Source organism: Ailuropoda melanoleuca, chromosome 2 (genome assembly GCF_002007445.2).
Source record: "Ailuropoda melanoleuca isolate Jingjing chromosome 2, ASM200744v2, whole genome shotgun sequence".
NCBI lineage: Eukaryota > Metazoa > Chordata > Mammalia > Carnivora > Ursidae > Ailuropoda > Ailuropoda melanoleuca.
Window position 1 is genome coordinate 204,737 of NC_048219.1, and position 15,531 is coordinate 220,267.

General features: G+C 50.0%; 1 protein-coding gene across 8 annotated transcripts in view; it reads right to left on the reverse strand.

Annotated features, from left to right (window-relative positions):
- UBR4 (ubiquitin protein ligase E3 component n-recognin 4) overlaps positions 1-15,531 on the reverse strand; it is a 122,493-nt gene that overhangs the window by 29,594 nt on the left and 77,368 nt on the right. For all 8 annotated transcript variants that reach the window (XM_034645277.1, XM_034645291.1, XM_019795725.2 and 5 more), the window contains 16 exons: positions 14,685-14,853; positions 14,082-14,226; positions 13,442-13,527; positions 12,636-12,723; positions 12,189-12,382; positions 10,291-10,530; positions 9,785-9,923; positions 8,906-9,031; positions 8,697-8,825; positions 7,549-7,892; positions 5,888-5,978; positions 5,029-5,113; positions 4,731-4,858; positions 1,310-1,439; positions 1,030-1,187; positions 241-350 (listed from right to left, as the gene is read on the reverse strand). In XM_034645277.1, coding sequence (XP_034501168.1) covers positions 241-350; positions 1,030-1,187; positions 1,310-1,439; positions 4,731-4,858; positions 5,029-5,113; positions 5,888-5,978; positions 7,549-7,892; positions 8,697-8,825; positions 8,906-9,031; positions 9,785-9,923; positions 10,291-10,530; positions 12,189-12,382; positions 12,636-12,723; positions 13,442-13,527; positions 14,082-14,226; positions 14,685-14,853 — 2,362 coding nt within the window. The remainder of the gene's footprint in view (positions 1-240; positions 351-1,029; positions 1,188-1,309; positions 1,440-4,730; positions 4,859-5,028; positions 5,114-5,887; positions 5,979-7,548; positions 7,893-8,696; positions 8,826-8,905; positions 9,032-9,784; positions 9,924-10,290; positions 10,531-12,188; positions 12,383-12,635; positions 12,724-13,441; positions 13,528-14,081; positions 14,227-14,684; positions 14,854-15,531) is intronic.

Here is a 15,531-nt window from a genome sequence, read left to right on the forward strand (position 1 = left end):
ATGAGATGGTGCGGGCCGCACGCGTCTACACGCTCGTCAGACCTCCACCGCGAGCTGCTGGCACCGCTGCTCCGCTACCGCCACCAGCACGACCGCTCAGCTTCTCGGCCTTTCCTGTTTCTGTGCTCTTGTACGCAGCATGGTGTGCGTACAGAGCCCAGGTGTGCCCTCCATCACCCTGACCTACTGATTCCCCGAGGAACAGGGGAAGGCCGGGCCCAGATGAAGCCTGAGCGGTACCTGGTGAGGAGGTCGAGGACCTGCTGCTTGCGGCTGGGAATGGTGGCGAGAGCTTCCACGATGGTGCAGGCCGCCTGCCGCGCTGCCTGCGTCGCCGGGGTGAAGAGCACCTGTGGAACACAGGAGAGAAGCCCCGGCTCAGGTGACGGCCGGTCCCGCCAGGCCCCCAGCAGGGCAGTCCTGTCCCAGCCTTCCAGAAGGCCTCTGGGCACCTCTCCAGGGAAAGGTTAAAGGTGAAAACCACCAGCTAATGCCAGATGCAACCGAGGCCGCTCTATTTCATGGAAAGTTTCTCCCCCAGGCAATCTGGAGAACACGCCTAAGATGACTGAGCTAGGAAACCAAGGCAGCATGTATTTTCCTCAGCACAAATTTCTATTAACTCGAGTCTGGGGAGAGCTACAGGCTAATGCTTATACCGAACAGTGTCTTTCTCATGGACCAATGGATGCCCTTAATTACTTTAATCCTTCACAATGTTCGCTAGAATGAAGAAGGGGAGGACAGCAGGAGGTAGGGATGACAGGAGGAGAAAAAGGGAGGGTGGCACCGAGGCTTAGTTCTGGTGAGTGGCCAGGGAGAGTGGCAAGCACACCAGCTTGATGAGGAAAGCACAGAAAAATCCTGTCTTGACCAGTTTACCACCTGGGGGCTGCACCAACAACCTCCCTCCGCTTCCCACCTGGAAGGAGGCAAAAGCAGAGCAGACACGTGGGGAGGAACAGAAACGCAGTGCTTGGCACCTGGGGCCAGGGCAGTGGAGAGAGGGCCAAGGAGGGGGTCACTCACTTGCCGCAGCCAGTTGTTATGACCCAGTTTGAGATCCAAGGGGGGGGTCCTCTTCCCGCGACGACTCAGGAACTGCTTCCACCTCCACACGTACTTCTCGGTCAAATAGAGGTGGCGGAGCTCTGACTTGCTGGGGGACTTCCCGTTGCCATCTATCCCTGGCAGACACAGGGGTCCAGCAAGGGGTAAGGAAAAGGAAGTGACAGAAAGGGGGGAATGCAGGGCTGTCAGGACAAGGTAAGAGGCCCTGACTACCCCAGGCTTGAAGAGACAGACACACCTCTGATCGGAAGACATTTCTTCCAGGCTTCGTAGGATGCTTTGGGGTCCCTCTTGAGCCACAGCTGAGCCTGGGCATGGATCTCATTGCAGTATGGCTTAACTGTGGTGAGGGCCTCGACAGGGACATCCTGCAGGGGGAAAGCCAAACAGGGTGGGGAGCTTCAGAGCACACCTGAGCTGGGCTCCAATACAATGGCACGGAGGCCCCAGAGGAACATACGCAAAAGCAAGATTAGAAGGATCAACATTCGTAGCAGTTAGGCCCCAATATGTGTTCCTGTTAAAACGTTTTGGCCCAATTTTGCTAGCAGCAGCATCTGCACACTGGGCTTATGGTCACTGCTTTGACTCTGCAGGGTAAGATGCAGCTGGCTTCCTACAGACCATCCTATGGCCTCAAACGCCAGTTCCTATCCCAAGCCTGACTCAGTTTCCTAAATGTAAATCCTCAAGGAGTCCCTGGGCACTCTCCAGAATTTTAAGAGCCATTACTGAACAGAACTAATGTGGACAGCAGAGAGACCCACAGAGCAGTCTAAGCCAGCCATTCTCAAGCTTTTTGGCCTCAGGACTCCTCCTCTACACTCTTTAAAAAAATTACTGAGGGGCGCCTGGGTGGCACAGTGGTTAAGCATCTGCCTTCAGCTCAGGGCATGATCCCGGCGTTGTGGGATCGAGCCCCACATCAGGCTCCTCCGCTATGAGCTTGCTTCTTCCTCTCCCACTCCCCCTGCTTGTGTTCCCTCTCTCGCTGGCTGTCTCTATCTTTGTCAAATGAATAAATAAAATCTTTTAAAAATAAATAAATAAATAAATAAATAAATAAATAAATAAATAAATTACTGAGGACCCTAAATAGCTTTTGTACGTGTGGTTCTATCTATCAATATTTACCATGTTAAAAATTAAGCATGAGAAATTCTTAAAATATTTACTGATTTCATCTTAAAATAAGAATAAATCCACTACCTATTTACCTAAATGACATTTTTTAGGTTTCCAAAATAAAAAATCACCTAAAGGAGTGGCACATTGGGGCGCCTGGGTGGCTCAGTTGTTAAGCGTCTACCTTTGGCTCAGGTCATGATCCCAGGGTCCCGGGACCGAGCCCCGCATCGGGGTCTCTGCTCGGCGGGAAGCCTGCTTCTCCCTCCCCCACTCCCCCTGCTGGTTTTCCCTCTCTCGCTGTGTCCCTCTCTGTCCAAAAAATAAATAAAATCTTTAAAAAAAAATAAAAAATAAAGGAGTAGCACTAGTTCATGTTTTTGAAAATTTGCTTAATGACTATCTTAATAAGACAGCCGGACTCCCCAACCTGCTTCTGTGTTCAAACTGTTGGGAGATGTTGTTCGGGTTAAGGTCGTGAAAAACACCCAGCTGCACACAGATACATAGCTGGAAAATAGAACAATGTTTTAACAGTCTTCTCACTTAATTGCAGGTTTCTTTCTTTGATACTTTCAGTAAGTTACTGGTGAAATCAATGGATAAACTTCTCATAGTCCATTACACTAAAACTCATCTGTTACCCATGTATGATTCTGTAGCATGTGCTGGTCACTCGGAAAATACTGGCTCACTGAGTTATGTCAATTCCTCTGGACATGACAGGCCTGCTTCATTCATTTCTCAAGAAAATGTCTGCCAAACCCCCGATTCTGAATAACCACAAGTGGCCTGGCGCGCATTTTCCCAAGCACGCAGGGGCTCTGTACGGAGAGTGTGGGGCTCAGCCTACACCTGAAGCCATCACTCACGAGCTTCTCAAGACGAGCACCACATTTCGGCATGCGGCAGGAGTGCTTCTGTGTGCTTCCACACTGTCACGCCGACTATTCAAAACACGAGTACCCCAGAGTCAAGATTTACTAATATTCACTTCTGCTACTTCAAGGGTGCCCCTGAGTCACAGTGCACGGCAGTGGGGAGCCAGGCTAGGAGGGCAGCTGGGAGCCACTGCCTTTCCCACTGGGGCCCCGGCGGCCTCACCCACCGGTGACTGTGCACCATCAGCACCAATGGCGCCAGACCGCAAGGGGCAAACAGGGTCGTAGGAGGATTATGAACCAACCTCGACCTCACAGATTCCCCAGGAGTCTGGAAAATACCCAGGCATCTGGGAGCCCAAATCTTGAGAACTGCTGCTTTCTCTGGGCTAAAACTAAGCACAGCGTGAACACTGACCCGGGGCTCCAGTGCTCAGAAGGTACGCAACTCTGCTGCCTCACTCAGGAAAAAGTGATGGTTATGTGTGGATGGGCTTTCTCTTCAATCAAGGACTGATTTTATCTGCTAAGAACGAGCTCTGAGGGGAAATAAACCTCATCAAAGGGAAGGAAGAGGGGTACCCTCAGCCCTGCCTTTGTCTAGGAAGGTGGGAGTCAAAGGAAATGTGGTCAACCCTTAGGATCCAGCTTCCTCCCTAGTGCTTACCACTCAGAAAGCAGCCTTCCTACAATGATGGAAGACTCTGTTTCTATCAAAGGATTCCATCAGGAAATGGAGCAGGAGTCAAATGGCCCAAGGACCACAGAGGGATAAGGGACAGAGAGCCTCAGTCATGGCCGAGAGGAAGAATTATGGCTGGTGTTTTCCACAAGCAGTAAGCAAATCAATCTGGGGCTCAGCTATGCTTATTTTAGAAAGAAAACTTGGCTTTCCTCATTCACTTAATGATTCACTGAGTGGCTATCATCTGCTAGATATTACACTCTGCTCTCGACATTAAAAAATATTTCTAAACTGAGGTCCCTGGGTTCAAGGAGCTCACAGCCAGCCTAGCAGAGAACTGGATCTTCTAAGCAGCAGCTCACAGAGAGAGCAGACCCTACGCAGAGAAGATCGCACGCAGCCGCAGTCAGCATTCATTAAGGACTAACATGAGCCAGTGTTCGGTGCATGTGATCCGGTCAATTACTGATTCTTCACAACGCTTCACTGCAGTATGGTCTCGTCTCAGAGACGGGCAAACTGAGAAGCCTGAGTTAAGAACTTGCCCAAAGTCACAAGGCAAGTAAACAGAAGAGCTGGGATGTGAAATCAAGAAGCCCGCTTCAGAGCCTTGGATCTTCACCACTGCGCAATGCTGCACAGGCAACGGCACGGGGGCAGAAAAGAACACTGTGCTTTCTGGGAGCTGCGAGTCCTCTGATGTGACTGGAGAGACAACCCTCCAGTAAACCACCTTGCTCTAAACTCTTATATTTTCACGTTTATTTTACTCCTGACTTTCCTCTGAAAAACCTTCCTTCTCAAAATCCCAACTCCTGTCTGCTGAACCATGGCAAAGGAGGCGCTGGTGCCCCGCCATGGGCAGGCTAAGTGCAGGGTATAGCAGAGACCTTTACAAGGCAGGACACTGTGCTGGCCGGGGCGGGAGGTGGCCGCCGCCCTGCCCTGCCCTCTGACTCGCTGCATACCTTGTTCTTCTTGCTGGTTGGAGCAGGTGGTTTAATCAGCTTCTGCAAGATCCTCAGGCACATGAGGGTAATGTTCTCCACAACCACAGGAGTCTTAATGTTCACAGCCATGAGGAAAAGGCTGAGAGCTAGGGATAGGAAGGACAGGCCGAGTTGTGGTCACAGAGCACCTTGCACCTGGCTCCAGCAAGGCTGTCCATGACGATTGCCCTACCCTACTAACTCTGTGGCTAGGATTGCACCCGAAGCCCCTATCCCCTCTCTGAAAAGCTCCTAACTAGATGTGGCCCAAGCTCACCACAGCGTAACCGGAGTTCCCAGCAGCTGTCCTCCTTTGAGATGGAATCTGTCAGCAACAGCATTTCATACTGAAGGCTGCTTGCCTAGAAGGCCAACGGGAGGAGACATGAGAAGAAGAGGGTCTGCAAGTGAGACCCAGGACTGGGGCTTATCCAAGCTCTGCTCAGGGAACTCGAATCGAAGATGTCTGGTACCCGGTGGCACCACCAGAAAGAGAAAGGAGTTGGGCGCCTGGGTGGCTCAGTTAAGCAGACCTGACCTTCAGTTCGGGTCATGATCCCAGAGTCCTGGGATCAAGTTCTGCATCAGCCTCCCTGCTCAGTGGGGAGTCTGCTTCTCCCTTTACCCACCCTCCCCTGCTTGTGATCTCTCTCTCTCACTCTCTCTCAAATAAATAAAATCTCAAAAGAAGAAAGAAAAAAAGGAAGGAAGGAAGGAAGGAAGGAAGGAAGGAAGGAAGGAAGGAAGGAAGGAAGAAAAAGAAAGAAAGAGAAAAAAGGGAAAGGAAAGGGAAAGGGAAAAGGAAAAGGGGAAGAAGAGAAAGAGGAAGAGAAAGGAAGGAAGGAAGGAAGGAAGGAAGGAAGGAAGGAAGGAAGGAAGGAAGGAAAGAAGGAAAGAAGGAAAGAAGGAAAGAAGGAAAGAGAGAAAGGACGAATGGAGACCCCTGTCCTTCATCCGGCCAACCACACGTTTCTCTCCTCCCTCTGAGGCCAGCTCTACCTGGGACAGTCATTCTGGGTGAGAGTTCTGCAGGCTGCTGCTCCCTCCCCAGCCACCCCAGAGACACTGGTGGAAAGAAAGTGAGGGAATGCAGAAAGAGAGAGAGAAAGGAGTCAAAAGGCGGTTGTCCTGCTCACCAGATCGGGATTGGCCCAGTGGCCCTTCAAGGCAGTGGAGACTTTGCCAATAATCAAGTCGTTCATTTGCTGGGTGGCTTCCGGATTGTCTCTGGAGAAGCAAAGAAATAGGAGTCCTGTTATCTACCACTGGCTGTGTCCCTCCTTCCCACCTGAAGGAGCGCAGAGAAAAGGCACTCAATGCCCAGGGCCTCCCCGGGGGCCTGACCACAAGACTGGCCCCACAAGACCCGGGTCTGTGACAGAGTCCCCACCGCAGCCACGTTTCCCACAGCAGTCACTGAGGGGAGAGCAGGACCAGCAGCCAGGAGATCTCCTGGCTCTTAGGCACTGCCCAGGACACTGAATCCTCCAACCTCTGAATCTGACGGTCCCCTGCCAGAATGGGTCACAAGACTTTCCTCATCTTCTCCATCTGCCTCCAATTTACCCCCCACAAGGTACCCACATTTCCTACTGACACCCCACTGTAATAACGTCTGTATTAGTCATGACAACATAAACTGTACCAGGTCACTTTCTCACTTTCTACCCCATTTTGAATAAAACCCCAAGTCCTCACAATGGCCTAGAAGACCGCCCAAGATCTGGACCCCAGCAGCCCCTGGTTCTCCTGCCCGTTTCCCATGTGGCCTCCTTCACGCCACCTACACAGGCCTCTGGCAGCTCCCCCACCATCCCCGGCACAGCCCTGCCTCTCGATCTTGCAGATGACGCATCCTACGCACACAGCCACAGCTGAGACATCTGCATGGCTCGTCCCCTTACGGCACACGTGCCTCCTCCAACATCACCCCTCAGAGATCTCTGACCATCTTCTCCCAGCAGCAATCCCTGCCACAGTCGGGGCGCCACCCCCGCTGTACCTCTCTTCACAATCGCATCTGCTGACAGACACCAGACTGTGCAAGTCTGCATGCTCCCCACCTGGACCGCAGGCCCCAGGAAGCAGTGACTCTGCTTCACTTACTACTGCACACTCAGAGTCCAAACAGCGCCTGGCATTCAGCAGACGCTCAACAAACACTGCTGAGGGAGTGAACAAGTAACAGAGCAAGGAACGGTTACCAATCACCTAACGTGTTCTGGAACTTCTGCCACACACTCAGTAAACCAGCTCTGGTGACTCCATCGGCACATACTAAGTACTCAACAAATACAAGTTATCGCCCACAGGAATTATTCCATTCCACACTCGCCACAAGTCTTCAAGGCATTTACTATTATCAGTGTTTTTCAGATGAGGAAAACCTCAGCTCAGAAAAGTTAGCTACGCTCAAGGCACAGAACATCACACGCCGATCATCTCTAGGCTCCACTGCTCCACTGGCCTCTTCCATGTGAGTCTGGAGCCCAAGTGCCAGGTTACTCCTTTCTCCTCTCTCCCAGAACCCAGACTCTGTTCAGGGAACCTCACTGGAACCAACGAAGTACAAGCCAAATATTCTATTTACAACGAAACCTGGTCTCAAATGCTCATGGAGTTCGCTCACCCAGACCCTGGGCATCTCTCCCTCTTCCTCCCTCGTAATAAGTCAGCCAGCCTGTCCAGCAGCGACAAATGCCACGTTCTGCATCCCTAAGCTCCTAGTACCACTGCTACCACCAAGCCCCGAGCTAGCAGGAGTTACTGGGCCAACGGTCCCGATGCAGGCTCTGACCGAGTCAGCAGGCACATGAGCAGGCGGACCTCCTCCCGCATGGCCGCAGAGCCCCGGCGAAGATTGTAATCAAAGAGCTCCCGGATGAGCCCCTGGGAGACCAGGATGTGCCTCAGGGCCGGATTGGTGGCCAGGGCCCGCAGCAGCGTGATACAATGTTCTGTGACGGCGGAGGCGCAGCCGTAGCACTTGGTGGAGGATGTGTGGCCACAGCCCAGGACAGATAAGGCCCGGTACTGGCTGGCGGTGAAGGTGGGCTGCACAGAGGTTCGGGACGATTTGGTGGCCGCTTCCCTCTGCTGCAGGTCGTATTCCAACAACTCTTTGCGTGAAGCAAAGACTTTCTAAGAAAAAAAAAGGATAAGAGAAAAACAAATTAGCTGTTAAAATAAGAAAGAGAAAATTAACTGGAAACCAGCTTTGGTCTGAAAAACCACTTTACGTGCATTATTTAAATTTAACCTTTCTAATGACCCCACCAATCAGATACTTCACTGTCATTTTAGAGAAGCAGAAAGCTGAGGCTTAGGAGGGCTGGTGTGCCCAAGGCATGTGGCACAGGCAGAACTCAGCCCCTGATCACAGGCACATGTCCTGAACTCCCACGTAATGCTGTCTCATAAAGAACACACACAACGATCAGAGATGTAAGCCCATGTAGCAAAGGCAATTCTGGGGGGCAAGGACCCAGCTTGTCTGTGGCCACCCTCCCGCGTCCCATGGAGATCAGGTCGGTAACGCTCCATTGGCTGCCCGGCCCACCCTGGTTGACTGGCATTGGTGTGCCCTGCCCTTACCAGCCTATAAACATGGCATATCAGAAAAAAAGGGAACAGACCTGACACCCGGTTTTTTAAAACTAGCAACCCCTCTACTAAAAGATGGGTTGTGAATGGGCCAAGGAAAACAGATCTATAATCATCTGCTACCCTCGGTCTTCTGGAACAAATTCAGGTCTCTGCCAAGCACCAGAAGCCACAGTGGGAGAGAAGTTATATGGTGCAGCCACCTAGACCCTGCCTTTTCAGCCAAACGGACAAGGGAAACTCAAGACTCCAACTGCTGGAGGCAGGGGGCAACAGGACTGCTCTGAAAACAGCTTGGGGAACACTCGACAGAACACTCTAGAGTGGCTCCCATTTCTCTACCTGGATGATTTTGGAGAGCTCATCGAAAGAGTTCTTGCAATCCCCACAGTACTCCTGAGCCAGCTGCAGGATGTACCGATTCACGCTGGCTGAAGTGGAGCTGATGCCCCCGGCCGTCCCCGAGTCGTCCTGCAACCCAAGAAGCATGCTGTGAGTCTCCTGCTTCTGACCCAGAGCCCTCTCCACACGCCCCTCTAGCTTGGGGTTACCTGCGGCTTTTCGGGGGCTGCCTCGTTCACTTTACAGAGCAGGTTCTCCAGCTGTGGCCGGTGTCCCATCAGCTGGTGATACACTCGGTCGGCTTTGTCCAGAAGCGTATTGATGTTGGATACAGCCTGGCAGGAAAAGACAGGGGCATGTGTGAAGGCTCTTCCTTGAGTGATCCCAACTCCTAACCATTTCCTGAAACATTTCCTACAGGTCAGGGGCTGTGTTTCATACATTCATTATTTCTATCCCTCACAATAATCCGTGGTGTCGGGGTGTTATTTGTAGTAACATACAACGTACTATGTAACGCAGCACACACATTAGTATACAACGCTGAGAGAAATCACTGACACTAGGTCACAGAGCACTAAAAGGCACAGCCAGGGCTGGAACTTTCATCCTTCTGGCTCCACAGCTAAATGTTGTCCTGGTTCCTAAGCCGCTTCTAGCAGCAATCCCAAAAGCTCCCCACTTTTGACAGTCACCTAATCCCCAGTCCCACCACACCACACAGAATGAGAACCAGCCCCTGGATAAGTGGACACTGAAGAAAGGCCAACAGCTGTAATATGAAGCATCTGTGGAACAAATGCAAGGCACTCATTCGACTTCTTTCTGCCTTTCCAAATCTGAAGTCACCTAACCCCGGAGACATTCTAGTTCATGGCCAACCAACACTTCTCCGAAGTCCTATGTAAATCACAAGTTCCAAAATAGCCAATGCCATTATTTGTTCCCACCTGAAAGCCGGGCCCTAAAGAGTGCTGACTTGAGGAAGACTCGGGACAGAAGGAAGAGCATACTGCCCTCTACCAGCCCTGCTGCCCAAAGCTCAGAGCAAAGCCACTGCCCAGAGTCTAGGACAAATCCAGCCTCACCTTCTTCCGGTCTTCTTCATTCTCAATGGGATCCACGGCACAGCAAGGCTTGGCATACAGCATAAAGTCAAAGCGAGCGTATTTACAGAAACCACAGGCGTTGCAGAGGAAGGGATCCTTTTCATCGTAGTTGATAGACCTGAAGAACCAGAGTGTTTAGGTCGGGGGGCAGCAGAGGCTGGTGTGGGGGAGGGTGACTGTGAGTGCCACATGCATTCTCCGGAACTGTATCGGGATGACAAGAGGCAAGGGTGACTAACACAACCAGGTAACTAGAAAGGAAGACCTGGAACTAAACCGAGGGACCCCCCCACCTACAGACAGACACCATGGGACAGGCGCGTGTGCCATTCTTTCTGCCCCCACCTTCTAGCCTTGGACTCCACAGACCCATAACCCTCCAATTATGATGAAGGCAGCAAACACTGAAACTGCCCACACTGAGACCCCTGCAGGGGACACAAGGACATATGTGGCCCTGGCCGGGGCGCCACTCCCCCCCTCACCTGCACTTGTGACACTGGTAGACATTCTCCCCGCAGTTGCCGCAGACCCCTGGGTTGGCGGGAACGGAGGCGCTGCAGCGCGGGCACTGCAGCGTCTCTGTAGAGGCCTGGTAGTTCTCATAGAAGTCCGCGAACTCGATCATCAGGTTGGAGGCCACGATGGGCAGGGGCAGGTCGATCTTCACCTCTGTCTGCCCAGGGGTCAGCTGAACCTTCTTGGCCTTGTGCCAGCGGGCCGGCCTAGAAGAGATGGTGGCAGCTCAGAGCAGGGGATGGCCTGAGGGCCACCCACATAGCCCTCGGTGAGGGCGGTCTGAGGAAACGAAGAGCAAGACTGTCCCCATGCGTTCTAAGGCAGTGAAGTGGTTCCTCTATAAGGAGATCTGACCAGTAACAGCAACCTAATTTTTAAAATACTCTCTATAAAAAAGGATATAACACACAGGTGCTTTAAGATGTTATATAAAATAATTTTTTCAGGGGCGTCTGGGTGGCTCAGTTGGTTAAGCGACTGCCTTTGGCTCAGTCATGATCACGGAGTCCCAGGATCCAGTCCCACACCGGGCTCTGTGCTCACCAGGGAGTGTGCTTCTCCCTCTGACTCTCCCCGCTCTCATGCTCTCTCTCTCTCTCATTCTAAGAAATAAATAAAATCTTCAAAAAAAAAAAATTCTTTCAGATTCTAGAAAAACAATGAAGTAGGTATCAAGGGAAGACATTACTCTAAAAGTATGCCACTCTGAAGCCCGTAATCCCAAGAGGTGCCATGTAACATGTGACAAGTAGAGACAGAAAAAGAAAAGGCATGGAATAATTTAGAATTACGTTAATTACAGGTAATATTTATTGGGCACTCGCTATGTACTAGGCTCTGTTCTCAGCACTTTACATAACTCAACTCATTCTAATCCTTTAAAAACACTCTGAGAGAGGGCTCATCTCCGTTGTACAGTTAAAGAAAGCAAGGCTGCTGTCAAGTTCTCCTATGTCGAGAGAGAGGTGGTAGAGCCGGGGTGTGAACCCACGGTCTTGTAGCAGAGTCAGAGAGTTTCATCAGCTGCTGCACTGACTCTACACAACAGAAAATTCAATCCCCCTCCTCCTCCAGAAGGGAGTGGGATATCCCAGTGAGCAGCTTCCACTTGCAGATCACCAGTGTGAACTGCTCCTCAAGAAAACTTCCTGCAGGTGGAGCTCCGTTTGCTGTGGTAAACTCTAGCTGTACTCTGCCTCTCGGAATACCACCAGTACTTCCATTCTGTGCAGAACAGCATTTACTATTCAAACCCCACCTCCCCACATCCTCTGCCCAACAGCAACGCTGAGATTTCGACAAGAGTGCTGTCTGCAGAAGTCAACATTCTACCCCATGCCACTGCCTTCTTTGGCCCACATACGACCTGCCCCCATTCAGACACTGGGATACACGAGGTAGAAAGCTCCACCACTGGCAGATAGAGAGGGAAGGGGCCATGCAGAAATGGAAGGACTGTGTACCAGAGAAGCTTCCTGATACTGTCTGTGCCGTGAGCAGAGAGCATCTTAACCCAAGAAATAACAACTACTCCCCAACACAGGTGTTCTATAAAACTAGAACTGCCCTCATTAACATGGGTAGGAGAAGCCTGAAGTCCCCTCGCTCAGCTTCCCCTCCTGAGGCAGGCTGTTGAATTGCTTCCTTAGACCCCACAGGCTCCATCGGACAGGATTTTAGAAGAACCTTTGTCAACACCCTTAGGAACAGCGTTTCACTCTTGTCCTCAGTCATGACTCCAAGTGGGTAAGAGGACATACCAGGCCTCTAGGGACGTGCTGCTTCACCCCATTCCAGCCATGAAAGCCAACAACTGGTGTTAAGCCTGATAAGCTGCCCCTCCCCAAGTCTGGAAGAGCCGTACTTGTTTTTCAACTCCACGATGGCCTGCACAGTTCGGTTGTTGTAATAGAGGTTGATGGTCCGCACCATCTTTGTCCGTTTCAGATCTCCAATTTTCACGGTCACTTTACTGATGGTGTGGCTGCCGATGAGCTTCACAACCTGCTGGGTGGTGGTGTACCGCGTGTCCACTTTAATGGAAGACAGCTTGATATACTAAACACAGGAGTACACACAAAACATTGTATCAGTTCAAGGCCACTGGCTCATCCTCCTCTTCTTCAAAACTGAGCACTATAACCCACTCTTCATCTATGGATGAAGTTTCTATTTAAGGTGGTAAGTGTGGCAGGTAAGCATTCATACCACTGGTGACCGAACACCTATGTGGCCACACTCAATCTCTGGAAACAAGAAACCCCCTGGCCCTGCCAGCCTCACGATCACCCATGTTAAAGACAGCACTTACACAAAATGGCACCTCTGGATTATTACACACCAGGCAGGGATCGCTCTCCAGGTAATAGCCATCAAATTCCACTAAGCCAGACAAGGTGCTAAGGAAGAAACCAGTCTCAGCATAAGGAAATCTTCATCACAGAAAGCACTGAGCTTCACAAAGAAGCCACGAATGAGCCACGGCTCAACATTCCCTAAAGCGAGCCCCACCCTAGTAAGAACACAGGAGAAAGTGAGAAATCCCAACAGGGCTTAGAAGTCACAGGAAGTGAATGTCAACCAATCAACCCTAGATGTTTCCTATTTCTGAGCTAGCTGTTCTGAGGTCAGAAGAATCCTAAAAAGTGACATTAAAATTTGACTCCAAGGAAAGTCACAATTAAATTTACTAAAAATCATTGAGCTGTAACTTAACATAGGTGAATTTTGTAGTATATAAGTTATACCTCAATGAACTTTAAGAAAAAAAAAAAGAACAGTCACTATTAAACCAGGGAAATAACAACTGCTTGTTTAATAAATACTCTTGTTCAAAAGTTTTTTTTTAATATAACCATTTCCTGTAAATTTATCTTATCTGATTTAGACTTTGACACTCAAAAATTAGAGACGTTCTCAAATGACTGCTTACTAAAAGCTAATTCAGCAGTTATATTTTGAGTACCCTATGTGTGCAAGGCCCCAACTATGAGGGAGGGATTCAAAGACCAACTAGACAGAGGTATATCGATTCCTATGTAAGAGCCAACTGATGCGGAGAGAGCAACTGGGACTGCTGCTGGAGCTTCAAGCAGGGAGCAAGCAGAGCAAGCTCACTTGTAAATGTTGGAGTTGGGATGGTTGGTAAGAATATGGTTTTGGGTCCGCAGAATCTCCACAGCCTTCTGAGAATATTCCTTCAACTGAAACAAGTCAATAAAAGACCACAGTTAAAACCCAAGGGAAAGTCTTACTGGAAAAGACTTTTGTCTTCTGCTGTCTAGCTGATACTGCCCAAGAAGTACCAAGCTTCTCAGCCCCCACGCAGAGTCATGCAAAACTGGGCCTAACTCCTATAAGCTTCCAGTCTTTGTGACAGCTATCCTTTCAGACCCTGTGGATGAAGGTAATTTTTATTCCCATGGAGAAATCATAAAATAGTTATCCAACTGCAGAGACACTTCTAGGAATGTCATCAGGGCTGCCAGGAAAACCAGGGAGACACCTTCTCCCCAAAAGCAACCTTAATGGGTTGCACTGCCCTCCCCACCTGATCTCCTGCTGGCTAAGGCAAATTCAGCCTGTACTTGTTAGTGTACGTTATCTGTGTGGTACACATGGTGCCTGTGCTTAACATACATCTAAAGAGATTTCACATATGCACGCCTTATGCGGGCTGGTCATAATGTTCTTAACACAAGAGGAAAAAAGGCCAAATATGGCAAGTTAGCTCCTCTGACCATACATCAATTGTTACCTTCTTCTCTGTTTGTGGGGTTTTCAAGGAGAAATATCCTAGTAGGTCCACAAACTGGGCAGCCTTACGACCATAGGCTGGGAGTTCTGGCCATATGGACCACATCAGATCTAGCAGGAGTTCCTGTTGAGATTTGCTAGAGTTTCTGTAGATAAAGGACAATTCATGTTACCAAGCAGTAGAAAACCTGAGGCTCCTTTTATTTATAAACAAGGCCCAGGTACTATTTCTGTAGATATGTCTATCTCCCATAAACTAGTGGTTAACTTCGAATCATTCTGCACTCTTTCGACAGTAGATCCTAACAGGTGCAGCTCAGCCCTTTCCTATCTTCAGAAGGTGGCCTAAAGAGTCAAGCCCAGTCACTTTACAAACGTCTAAACATAGCCCCCTCAGAGGAAAAGCGATCATCTCTTGCTTGTGACATCAGATTAATGGCTAAAGGCAGATAATCAGACATCTGTATATCGAGAGGATCCAGGCTGATGTAAATACTGACACTGTGACCGTGAGTGTGTAACAACACAAAAGCAAGACGGAACTACACCAACCACTCGTCTCCTGGACCCATGCAGACCACTAAAACTGAGCCCGGGACCCTACCTGTAGATATGCAGGGTCAGACAGTGGGCCTGCCAGCGCACCGAGGAAGAATTGGACTCTAACAGGAAGCAACGCAGGAACTGAACCAAGGTCTCCTTATCTGCAAATTTGTTCAGCTGGTTCACCAGAGCTGTGCACAGCTGGTCCTCCTGGCTGCCTGAGCTCTCACCTGCAAGATCAGGGAAGAACTGAGGACTGGAGAACAGGAAGTGTGCTCCAGGGTCTTACAGCCAGCGCCACCAGATGGAGAGGGAGGGAATTCTGTCCATTTCTAAGAGTTTCTTCAACTAAATGGTTCTAATTTGAAAACAACTTTCACTGGTTTATTGGAGAACAGAGGCCAGCCCCATACGAGACATGCGATAATAATGCTACAAAAAAGGCACAGGCTAAAGTGCCGACACAGGCCTTACACTGAGGCGCTTCCCTTCAGAGGTCTGCTACCCAAAACAGCTCGCTGAATAATTAATTGGGAGAATGTAAACCACCTCCACTGCTCCCCACCCCCAATCACCCATCCCAGGCCTGCAAGGACCATGAAAAGCAGTGAAGTAGAAAGGCTTTTTGCCTTTCTCATAGTAAGGAGTCAGCTAAAATAGCTTCCATATGGAGAGTATTTAACAGTTTACGAGGCACGTTTATAAGCATCATTTGACGCCGACAACCTCTCCACACGGCAACTGTCATTTATTATTCCACAGAAATACAAACTCGGCTTACTAAAACCGTTTAGTGCACTTTGACCTTTCCTTGGTACGGGAAGCCACACGTTCAAGGTGTAACTGACAATGAAACCAAAACAAGACACTGGAGGACATCAGAGCTGTAGGTCCTAGTAAATCGGAAT